Source organism: Spermophilus citellus (genome assembly GCF_964194105.1).
Source record: "Spermophilus citellus genome assembly, chromosome: 9".
Taxonomy (NCBI): domain Eukaryota; kingdom Metazoa; phylum Chordata; class Mammalia; order Rodentia; family Sciuridae; genus Spermophilus; species Spermophilus citellus.
In genome coordinates, this window is record NC_138191.1 from 94372773 (window position 1) to 94385530 (window position 12758).

At 42.6% G+C, this 12758-nt stretch overlaps 1 protein-coding gene across 1 annotated transcript in view; it reads right to left on the bottom strand.

Annotated features, from left to right (window-relative positions):
• C8A (complement C8 alpha chain) overlaps positions 1–12758 on the bottom strand; it is a gene marked incomplete at both ends in the record, with an annotated part of 77195 nt that overhangs the window by 45566 nt on the left and 18871 nt on the right. The window contains 3 exons of the mRNA XM_081308791.1: positions 3017–3164; positions 4125–4269; positions 9280–9373. Of these exons, the coding sequence (XP_081164917.1) occupies positions 3017–3164; positions 4125–4269; positions 9280–9373 (387 nt within the window). The remainder of the gene's footprint in view (positions 1–3016; positions 3165–4124; positions 4270–9279; positions 9374–12758) is intronic.

The window sequence follows — 12758 nt, forward strand, 5'->3', positions numbered from 1 at the left end:
AAAATAAGAACCATATGATCATCTTGATAGATGCAGAAAAGGCATTCGACAAAGTACAGCATCCCTTTATGTTCAAAACTCTAGAAAAATTAGGGATAACAGGATCATTCCTCAACATTGTTAAAGCAATCTATGATAAGCCACAGGCCAGCATCATCCTAAATGGAGAAAAATTGAAGGCATTCCCTCTAAGATCTGGTACAAGACAGGGATGCCCTCTCTCACCACTTCTGTTCAACATAGTCCTCGAAACACTGGCCAGAGCAATTAGACAGACGAAAGAAATTAAAGGCATAAAAATAGGAAAAGAAGAACTTAAATTATCACTATTTGCAGACGATATGATTCTATACCTAACAGACCCAAAAGGGTCTACAAAGAAACTATTAGAGTTAATAAATGAATTTAGCAAAGTGGCGGGATATAAAATCAACACGCATAAATCAAATGCATTCCTGTATATCAGCGACAAATCCTCTGAAACAGAAATGAGGACAACTACTCCATTCACAATATCCCCCCAAAAAATAAAATACCTGGGAATCAATCTAACAAAAGAGGTGAAAGACCTATACAATGAAAACTACAGAACCCTAAAAAGAGACATAGAAGAAGACCTCAGAAGATGGAAAAATATACCCTGCTCATGGATAGGCAGAACTAACATCATCAAAATGGCGATATTACCAAAAGTTCTCTATAAGTTCAATGCTATCCCAATCAAAATCCCAACAGCATTTCTTGTAGAAATAGATAAAACAATCAGGAAATTCATATGGAATAATAAAAGACCCAGAATAGCAAAAACAATGCTAAGCAGGAAGTGTGAATCAGGCGGTATAGCGATACCAGACTTCAAACTATACTACAGAGCAATAGTAACAAAAACAGCATGGTACTGGTACCAAAACAGGCGGGTGGACCAATGGTACACAATAGAGGACACAGTAACCAATCCACAAAACTACAACTATCTTATATTTGATAAAGGGGCTAAAAGCATGCAATGGAGGAAGGATAGCATCTTCAACAAATGGTGCTGGGAAAACTGGAAATCCATTTGCATCAAAATGAAACTGAATCCCTTTCTCTCGCCATGCACAAAAGTTAACTCAAAATGGATCAAGGAGCTCGATATTAAATCAGAGACACGGCGTCTGATAGAAGAAAAAGTCGGCTATGATCTACATACTGTGGGGTCAGGCCCCAAATTCCTCAATAGGACACCCATAGCGCAAGAGTTAACAACCAGAATCAACAAATGGGACTTACTCAAACTAAGAAGTTTTCTCTCAACAAAAGAAACAATAAGAGAGATAAACAGGGAGCCTACATCCTGGGAACAAATCTTTACCCCACACACTTCAGATAGAGCCCTAATATCCAGAGTATACAAAGAACTCAAAAAATTAGATAATAAGATAACAAATAACCCAATCAACAAATGGGCCAAGGACCTGAACAGACACTTCTCAGAGGAGGACATACAATCAATCAACAAGTACATGAAAAAATGCTCAACATCGCTAGCAGTCAGAGAAATGCAAATCAAAACCACCCTAAGATACCATCTCACTCCAGTAAGATTGGCAGCCATTAAAAAATCCAACAACAACAAGTGCTGGCGAGGATGTGGGGAAATGGGTACACTTGTTCATTGTTGGTGGGACTGCAAAATGGTGCAGCCAATTTGGAAAGCAGTATGGAGATTTCTTGGAAAGTTGGGAATGGAACCACCATTTGACCCAGCTATTCCCCTCCTCGGTCTATTCCCTAAAGACCTAACAAGAGCATGCTACAGGGACACTGCTATATCGATGTTCATAGCAGCACAATTCACGATAGCAAGACTGTGGAACCAACCTAGAAGCCCTTCAATAGATGAATGGATTAAAAAAATGTGGCATTTATACACAATGGAGTATTACTCTGCAATAAGAAATGACAAAATCATAGAATTTGGAGGGAAATGGATGGCATTAGAGCAGATTATGCTAAGTGAAGCTAGCCAATCCTTAAAAAACAAATGTCAAATGTCTTCTTTGATATAAGGGGAGTAACGAAGGACAGGGTAGAGACGAAGAGCTTGAGGAAGATTAACATTAAACAGGGATGATAGGCGGGAGGGAAAGTGAGAGTTAAGGGAAATTGCATGGAACTGGAAGGTGAGCCTCAGGGTTATACACAATTACATATAAGAGGAAAGGAGGAGTAGGAGGAAAATTATATAAGTGGAAGAAACGATTTATAGTAGAGGGGATGGAGAGAGAGTAGGGGAGGGGAGGGGAGGGGAGGGGTGAGGGGACAGTGGAGAATGGGATAGACAGCAGAATACATCAGTCACTAGAAAGGCAATTTGTAAATCAATGGAAATGTAACTGATGTGACACAGCAATCTGTATACGGGGTAAAAATGGGAGTTCATAACCCACTTGAATCAATCGGTGAAATATGGTATGTTAAGAACTATGTAATGTTATGAACAACCAACAATAAAATAATTAAAAAAAAAAAAAGAAACTGAGCCTGAACATAAGGTGCATGGAGAGAAATTAGAATCAAGGCTGATTTAATCTCGACAGATAAAGTCCCTGTCACCTGGGAGTTGAAGCCAGCAATGTCAAAGTGGAGGGTCCAAGCCCCTCTGTGTCTCACCCGTTTTCTTTGCGTCATATCACACTATTAACTGTTTATACAAGCGACTGCAGTGCAAAGCAGGTTGTGAACAGGGCTCTTGGAAAGGACACTTGCATTAGGGAAGGCTTCATAAGATGTCACTTCCTGAGTGGGCCTTGGAAGTGGAATTGGTGTTGGGGGGTGAGGGAGAGCAGAGTGGGAGAGTGGAAGGAAAGGAGGGTCCTCTGGGAGAATCAAAGGAACAACATAGTCACGTACAGAGTCAGGCCACCTCAGAGAACAGTGAGAACCACTCACAGGCTGTACTTCAGAGGAACCCCCAAACTAACGGGAGAGAAATCATTCCCTGCTCCTGAACAGCCAGGTGGCAGGCACTCACCCCAGGGCTGCCCTCTCTGAGCCTGGAATCGGATCATACTGGCTGCAGTCATTTTCTGTGGCCCTGACATCTTCACAGTTGTCCTCGTCAGAGCCATCAAGGCAGTCCCTGTCTCCATTACACACGAGGTGGCGTTTCAGGCAGCGACCTGAGAGAGGGAAGATGCTCCTGAGAGGGAAGATGCTTCTGAGAGCCCCTCCCTATGACCCACATTCGAATTCACCGAGCCATTTCCACCTCTGAAGTAGCCCTCCCATCTGCTCCATCCTCTGTCTGTACCCCTCTGCACTCCTCCCCCCATTGCTAGCTCCCACCTGCAGCCCCCCAGCTCTGGCCTGCCTGTGCCTCCCTCTCCAACTAAGCCTTCGCATTGCAACCCCCTGGGGAATCTCTCTAAAATGCCAGTCTGGCCGTATCATCCCCTTGCTCTGTATCTGCAGTGGCCATCCATTCCTCTCCTTCCAAACAGTACAGTCTGGCCTCAGTGGCCCTCACCTGTCTCACTTTCCAAAGCTCTGACATGCAAATGTTCTAAAACAATAAAGTTTTCCTAAATCCCTGTGTCTTTGCATTTTCTTTCTCCTAAAAGCTTATATTTCATTTTCCAAGTCTCAGCTCAAAACCATTTTGAAGACTTCCCTGATTCCCCAAAGCAGATTTGGACACTGTCTGCTAGGGAGTCCCAGATGACTGTGTGCATATATCCAGTACAGTGGCAATTGATTCCTTGGAGATCTCCCTCCCCAACAGAATAGGAGCACCTCAAACTCAAGTACATTATTTTTCTCATGTCTATATTAATAGCAGGTATTTCACAAAATATGGCACAAAGTATGTACCCTGTAAATTCTTGTTCAATGAGTGGATGAATGAATGAATTGAACCTTTTCTGAAGAAATCAAATAGTGTTCCTACAAACTTGAATCAAAATTACTTGGGCTGCTGGCTTGACTAAAATGCAGATTCCTGGGCCCCATTCCAAATCAGCAAAATGACAACCTTTAGGGAAGGGGCGAGGAGCCTGTATTTTAACAAGTTCCCTGGGTAAGCGTTTTGCATATTTTATATGACAGGCACAGCTGTTATCCCCCACCCCAGTGCTACTCACCTGTCTCCGTGCACTGGAAATCCTGTCCACACTGTGCTTGTCTTAGACAAGGTGTGGGATTGTAACAGCTGGCTTGATCCCAGACATCACCACTGCATATGGTTCCCCCAAACTTGTTGGGCTGCAAGAGGCTCCGGTATCGGTACTAAATCAAATTTTGAACCAAACACATTGTTGTCAATCAATCAACCAAGATTTGTGCAGGCAGGCTCAGCTCAACATAAGTCAGAACTGTCGAATGAATGAGACCTGTCTGCAAAGCTGTCTTCTGAGGGATGAAGTGCATCAACAGTAGTGCTCTACCAGAGGTGGCACAATCAGCAGCTGGAATATTGGACATGTGCTCCAAGCATCAAATGCAAGACTGGGACAAGAATATTTCATGGGTCCTCCTATTTGCTACGAAGGACCTCTGTTCCCTTCTTCAAATAGTTGATAAATAGTCCTCTTTCAGGATTCCTGGCTTACCTCTCCTAGCAGGCCTTCCTGAACTCAGCAATACATTTTGCAAGCCCACATGCTTCCCTCCCTCCTGGCAGCTGTCATATAAGGTTGCAATGCAGCATCTGCTTATTTGTCTGTCTCTGCCACCAATCTGGGAGCAATTTGCATAAGTGGGTGGAGGCAGTGAAGGAAAGCCTATGTCTTATTTGGCATCCTATGATTGGCACTTGACCTATGGTCATGTACAAATTTAGCAGACATTTTTGCTTGTCCTTCATAGTATTCTGCTCATAGATCCCTGCTGTCCCTGGATATATCTCATTGGTTCAGGAGGAGATGATCTCACCCCTTCAGTCACAGGATGTATGAGTATTAACCAGGCCAGGCCCATCAGAGACACACAGCTGCCTGTTTGCTATGCTTGCTTCAGGTATTTTGTGTCTTGAAAAAAAATGGCTTCTTTTTATTGGAGCGAAAGGGAATTGTGGGCATCACGTGATCATCTTGGCTAGTAGAAAGAGCCCATCCAAGAGCCAGAGAGACCAAGAGAGCTCTGAAGACTTCATCCAAGTCCCTGAGTCTAGCATGGAATGCAGAGGTCCAAATATTTGTTGATGGAAGGATGGGAAGAAGTAAAATACCCACAATCTTGGGGCTCTCAGGTTTTCATAATGCTTTTTGTACGGTGCTTGGGGTCAAGTAGTGGTATAGAAGGAGAAAGCTGAACCTTAGGATATTCAGAGAAATATGCTTCCAGGAGCTTAGAGTCTAGGTGAGAAGATGAAATGTAAAATAATACAAAATATGCTGAATGGAGAGTATCTACCATGTCATGTAAGGGAATTACAGCTCTCTGTTTTCTCTGCCTCTGACCTTGGCTCAGCCCATAGACCCATCCATCAAGACTCCTAAGATGTAATTAAGAAAGTAATGATCTGAACTGTGAATTCTTGACTCTATTTCTTTTGGTTTAAAGTATCAGTGCCTGGTACTTTGTGCCTCAGTTTCCAAACCTGTAAGATGAGGTGGTCGACTTCCATGACCTCACTGATGACAATGACTCATGATTCTTTCACATGTGTCCTACAGCTGAAAGAGCCCCAGCATCGGAATTCGATGGACTTGGGTTCAGATCCCACATCTGCCTACCAGCTGACCAGGAGCGGGTCACTTTCTTTTCCTGAGCTCCTGCTTTCTAGTATGTAAGATGAGAGACTGTGAGATCTCAGGGACACAGTGTGAGGAAGCACCCAGCCCTCTGCCTGGTTTATCACTGGTGCTCAGCAAACAGAGGCAGTTTCCACCTTGCTGTCATTATTCATGAAGTCTTTTCTAGATGATTCCGGTGGATGAGTTGTGGAGAGTACAGCTCACCTCTCCTCTTGCCTGTATTAGTCCATTTTCTGTTGCCGATAACTTACTGAGTCTGTGTAGCATTGTGTTATGAAGAAAGGGGGTTTAATCCAGTTCATGATTCTAGAGATACAAGGTCCAGGGCCACATCTGGCCTTTGTCTTGGCAGAGTCCCAGGCGGTGCAGAACATCACATGGTGAGAGTCGGGGAGTGTGTGTGTGTGTGTGTGTGTGTGTGTCCCCATCTGTTTAGTTTCTTCTTAAAAAGCCACCAGAATTCAATCATGGGGGCTCCAGTCAAATGACCTTATCTAATTACCTCCGAAGGACCCCACCTCTCAACACCACAGGTGGATTAAGTTTCCCCCCTCTTAGTATTTCACAATACAACACATGAAGCCTTGGGAAACACTCAAACCACAACTAAACCATAGCATGCCCACCCCAGTCTATTCACTGTTCATTGGCAAAGGGTCAGAGGAAAGGTGGAGATCAAATCTGTCCACTGCCTTTGGGTTAATAATAGTGAGAAGAGGTTATAATTAATGATCAGTTCAGATGATCAGGATGTTTCCATTTTCTATTCATTTTCTTACCCATCAATGTGCAAATAACAGACTGATCCACACACAAACATAGAGCCACCTCTTTCTATCTCTTTAAAAAGTACATATAAGAGGTTATGAGGGGAATGGGATAACAAACATGGAGGGAAATGAATTACAGTAGATGGGGTAGAGAGAGAAGATGGGAGGGGAGGGGAGGGGGGATAGTAGAGGATAGGAAAGGTAGCAGAATACAACAGTCACTAATATGGCAGTATGTAAAAATGTGATGTGTAACCGATGTGATTCTGCAATCTGTATTTGGGGTAAAAATGGGAGTTCATAACCCACTTGATTCTAATGTATGAAATATGATTTGTCAAGAGCTTTGTAATGTTGTGAACATCCAATAAAAAAAAATAAAAAGTACATCAGATTTCTAACCAATGTAGTAGCCACCATGACAACAGTGGTGAAGGAATCTACCATTGATTGAGCACTTACTATTGGCCAAGCACTTGACATCCATGATCTCATTTAATCTTCTCAGCTTCATGAGTTTAATTGTTATTACAAATTCCATTTTAAGCTAGGTTCAAGTTCCAGTTAGTTCTTCCACTGATTCTACAGGCACTACCAGATCCACTACATAATGTCTCTGACCCTCATTTTTCTCATTTGTAAAATGAGACACATCTGAGAGTATTGTCAAGGTTAGTGATAATACAGGTTTTAAAAAAAGAAAAACAGTACTTTCCCTGGTTCCTGCTATACACTCGGTAATAACAGCTTTCAACACCATCATCATTCTTGGGCCACTCCAGAGGGAACTGGATTAGATGACTGCCAATGTCACTTACGACTTTCCAGTATAGTCTGGGAGTCAGTAGAGTGGCGTGGTCAACCTCTCAGGGTTTCTGGAGTCAGACTGACCAAGATCTAAATCTAGGCTCTGCCACTTTCTTCTTGGATGATCTATAGAAAGCGGATGATGGTGTCTATCATCTCCAGTTGACTGTGAGTATCAAACTAGACAATTTATTTACTCAAAATATGAGTCCAGTGCCTGGTCCATATAAATCTTTGAATAAATGACAAATATTAATGCCCTTGTCATCCTTCCAGTAGTTCCCACATTTGGAAAGAGGCTGTAAGCCTTCAGGTTCATTTCCATCTGTTCTCTGGTTTTAAGGTTGCTCTTAACGAATGAAGATGTGGTGCTACAGGAAGGTTGGTGCCAATACCCCCTCAGGGACTGCTGTGTGCTATTGCCTGTGGTTGGTGTCATTAAGACATAATTTTCTTTACAAGGTAATAGATACTATTTCTTTTCAGAAATGCACATCTTCGTTTGGGTGATTTTGAGAGGAAGAAACATTAATAAAAATAAACTAAGGTGGTCTTTTACTTCAATAATTAACATAATTTAATTATCTCAAGGATTACTTTAAAGACACACATATCTCTTTGAGTCACTAAGGAAGTAATTCAATTCGAACTGAAACTATAAGTGATTCATTTATGCTGTCTGCTATCTAAACTGAGACACATGAGAAAAACTGCAGTGTAGGATCCATAATAGGTGGAGTAATGGCCCCCATAAAGACCCCCAGGTCCTTATTTCTAGCACATTAAATGTTTTGTTTGGAAAAAGCCTTTGCAGGATATGCAGGTTTGGAAATGTGGTCCCTTGGGTTATCCAGGTAGCCCTAAACATCATCAAAGTTTCTGTACAAGAGGAAGGTAGAGGGAGGAGACAGCATTGAGACCAGGGAGGCAGAGAGTGGAGTCTCCATTTGAAGGATGTTGATGGCCCCCAGAAGGTGGTGGAGAAAGAGACCCAATTGTCTCCAGAGCTTTGAAAGGTAGCACAACTCTGCTGAGGCCCGGATTCCAGACTCCTGGCCTCCAGAACCAGGACGGAATTGATTTCTGTTAAATCAGCAAGTCTGTGGCAATTGGTTATAGCAGGCTTGAGAAAATAACACAAGAGGTCAGGGCAGAGTGATAATTGGGGGGACCACATCCTTCAAACAGGGGAGGTCTAGGATCCTTTGGCTCTTTTTATGTTTTATTTTGAGACAGAGTCCTGCTAAGTTGCTGAAGCTGACCTCCAATTTGTGATTTTCCTGCCTCAGCCTCCCAAGTACAGGCATACACCACTGCACTCATCCCCAAAGTGAGAATTTTAATACTCCTCCTGCCAAAACAGAGGGTACTCAACGCCTCCCTTCCCTTTGTATACCACTGGGTTTGAGGACCCTTTTGGATCAATCAAAATCATTTAGGCAGGCAAGATAGGCATACTTCTGTTCCTTGGGCCTATTAGTCTTTTCAATCCATAAAAGTAGAGTCCTCAAGAATGCCCTCTATGATATTCCCTGTTTATCTCTGATCCCCATGGGTACCCTTGCCCTTGTTACTCAGCTGCCCATGAGCAGGTTGCAATTTATTTTACTAACCCATCATCAGTCCCTCCAGCTAAACTTCATTCAAGGGCAATACATTGGCCAGGACCCAGAGAGACAATGGGAGATAAATGTGCCCAGCTCCAAGTGGACATTTGTTCACCTACAAGTTATAATATATACATCTTTTGCAGCTTCACCCAGTAATGCCTTACAAACAAAATCAGGAGAGTCAGGAACAAGTTTCACCACCTAGGTGCCTGAGGCTTCCAAATACCTGTTCCTTTCAAAGATCAGTTTCTTCCTAGAACACCAGACTCATATCCCCAACTGCTTATCTCCATTTGAGTTTCAAATGCACAGATGACCTAGGAAAATGGCCCGGAATGGTTATAGATGGCTTACCTTTTTGTCCTGGCACTGAAAGCAATCTGTCCACTCAGACCAGTTGCTCAGCTGGCAGGCAACCGCTTTGGGGGTCACAGCCTGACTTGCTCTCCTAGAGAGAGGAAGGACGCTGTATCAATGCCAAGATGCAAAGTTTAAGCAAAGGAAAAATGTGTGCCCATTTTCCTACCAGTAAAACATGATTCATAGGAAATGAACATTTATTGTGCTGCCACTATAATGCAGACGTGGTACTGGAAGGTTTGTATAAATTGTCCCTTTAGTACCATACCCATCACAGGTGGGTCAAATCATTATCACTTTAGCGAGATGAGTACCGAGGAAGACTAACATTTTTTGAAGAGTCAAAATAGCAGAAAGTAGTTAGAACATGGGATCCGGGGGCAGAGAACCGAGTTTGAATCTTAACCACTTACTGGCTATGAAAACTTGAACAAGTTACTTAACATCTCTGAGCTATAGCACTCCCGTCTATAAAACTATATTAAAAATAATGTTACCTAATAGTTATTGAAAGTATGTTTAAATGCATATAATATGTTTACTAAAGGTTTTGCTTTTAAGATTACATGCTGGGACATTACATGGACTGTGTCACTTCATCTCTGTGACTGTCCTGAGAGAGAAATATTATTAGCCCTATTTCATTAGAAGATCTGAGGTTCCTAAAAGTTAAGTAACCGCAGCAGTCATAGCCCAGGGCGGACTGGCAAAATTTGAACTGGTTGTTTGAATGGCAAAACCCACTTCCCACTCCTCACCATGTTGGTTTCTCATTTTACAAATCAGTCTTCAGAAGTGAGCGAGGACCTTGCCTGGGCTGACATATCCACAAGCTAGAAACTGGTTTGCCTCCAAGGCTGGGATTGTCTCTTACCCCATGCTGCCTCCTCACAAATTAAAAACCTTGCCCAGGTCACTCAGGGCCAGGGAAGCAGTCCTAGCTTGCCTGGCTCTAAGCCAGAGCCGCTTCCCCAACAGTGTTGCTGCTGCTGAAGGTCAGCCCGCTGGACAAAGGTGGAATGTTGTCCCTTACCATCAGAACTTCCACCACCCCTGGGACCTGGGCAGCCTGGCTGTGATCAATAGCACAATTATCTCCCTAGCATAGGGAAAAAATGCTTCAAATCGTGCTGCTTACACATGAGCTGCTACTCATGCCACAGATGACCCCTGGGCTAAAACCCCCGGGCAGACAGCCACGGAGCGGCAGGAAAATCATGTTCCTCTTCACCCTGGTTCTCACAATTTTGGTCTCAGATTATTGAAGACCCCAGAGAGCTTTCAGTGAGCTAGATCTATGGATATTCACAGAATTCAAAATAAAAACAGGTATTTTAAAATAGTTGTTAATGTATTTAAAGCTATAAAAACCCATTGCATGTGACCATAAGTAATTTTTAAAATATATGATAATTAGAAGAGTATCATTGTTTTACATTTTTGCAAGTCCCTTCAAAGAGGCTCCTTTATTGGATCTATAGCTATGTGTTGTTTTGGTTGGAGTCTATGAAAAACATCCAGCCCTACATAGTTACATATTTGGAAAAGGAAGGACTGTTTACAGGTTTTTTTTTTTCAAATGGATATTTGTGGATATGTGGATATTCTCCTTTGTTATTATACCAAAACTTGACAAGTGGTAATTTCTTATATGTTAGGCGCAATGCAGTATCTGAAAGCTTGTCAACAAAATCTTTTGTGCTCTCATATTAAAATCTGTTGGTCTAAGTACACTGAACAGATCTTGTACCCATACATAATTTTTTTAACATCAGGCATTGGAAATTTGGAAAACGGTAACTTACTAAGTTCACATACCTTATGAATATTTGCAAATCTACTATATATAGGAAAAAAATAAAACTTGTTAATATCACTAGTGATCCCATCAAGTTCACAGTGCTGACTGAGTTGTGTTTCTTTTCTCATGAAGACTTATTTGTTGTTTGCAATAATTTTACTTTTTATTTTCAAGTGATAGGCTATCTGTGTTCATGTAAAAATATATGTAAATATCGATTCCTGAATAACCATGGTTTGGTGGCAATTATCTATGTCAAGTCAAAACGTGTCCCTCCAAAATGCATGCATGAAAGCCTACACAACACCATCAGGGTTGTGATGTCATTTGGAAATGGCGGCTTTAGGAGTTGAGTGATTAAGTCCAAAGATTGTGAATGGGATGAGTGTCCCTACTGAAGAAAAGCTAAAGATCTCCTTCACCCCTTCTGCCACATGAGGACATGGTGAAGAGACGGGACGTTTATGAACCAGGAAGTGGGCTCTCACCAGGCACTGAATCTGCCTGCACCCTTCTCTTGTGAAAACAAATGTTTTCTGATTAAGCCTCTCAGGCTCCAGCAATGTGTTACAGAAGCCAGAGAGACTAAGACAAGTGGCTGTTTGGACTCACAATTCAGTGAACAGAACATCCAAGAATTATGGGACAGTATCAAAAGACCAAATCTAAGAGTTATTGGGATAGAGGAAGGCACAGAGTTTTAAACCAAAGGAATGCACAATCTCTTCAATGAGATAATATCAGAAAATTTCCCAAGCAATGGGAACGAATTGGAAAACCAAATATAAGAGGCTTACAGGACACCAAATATACAAAATCACAACAGATCCACACCAAGGCACATTATAATGAAAACACCTAGCATACAGAATAAGGATAGAATCTCAAAAGCTTCAAGAGAGAGGAATCATATCACATACAGGGGGAGACCAATTCATATCTCAGCATATTTTTTCAACTTAGACCCTCAGAGCCAAGAGATCTTGGAACAACACATACCAAGCTCTGAAAGAAAATGGATGCCAACCAAGAATCTTATATCCAGCAAAACTAAGCTTTAGATTTGATGATGAAATAAAAACCTTCTATGATAAACAAAAGTTAAAAGAATTTACAACTAGAGATTCCAACATGGCGGCGGGCGCGGAGAGATCAAGTCTCTGACCTCTTCAGCTGTGCAGGCATAGGGAGTCGTAAACAACCTAAATCTGTTTGCTCAGGATCACTAGGCAATGCTGAGCTGACGTGGATCTGGGGCGAACAGTCTGGGCCTCTCAGAACACACACTGAGCCCAGATCAGCTGAATTCAAGCTCCCGATCGCCTGCTTCCCGCAGACAAACAGCTGTGACTCAGCACTAATCCAACCGGCTGAAACAACTGATCAGCCCTTCTCATCCTATGGAGGTAAATGCCTACTGAGCCTTCATAGGTAGTGGCCACAGGTTTGAAACGGGGCTTGGGAGAGACTGTAAGGACCCACCCGTTGCATTGGTCACCCGGCAAAGGGAAACGAACTGTCGCCATTTGCAAGAGACACCACCATGGCAGAGAACTGACGTCACCAGACTGCGGCACAGGAGATAACTTCATTGAAACCTGCGGCTAAAGGTGTGTAATGCCCTAGCCTTCCCTCTCCACACATCGGGGAAACCTTAAGGGCCCCTCCCAGC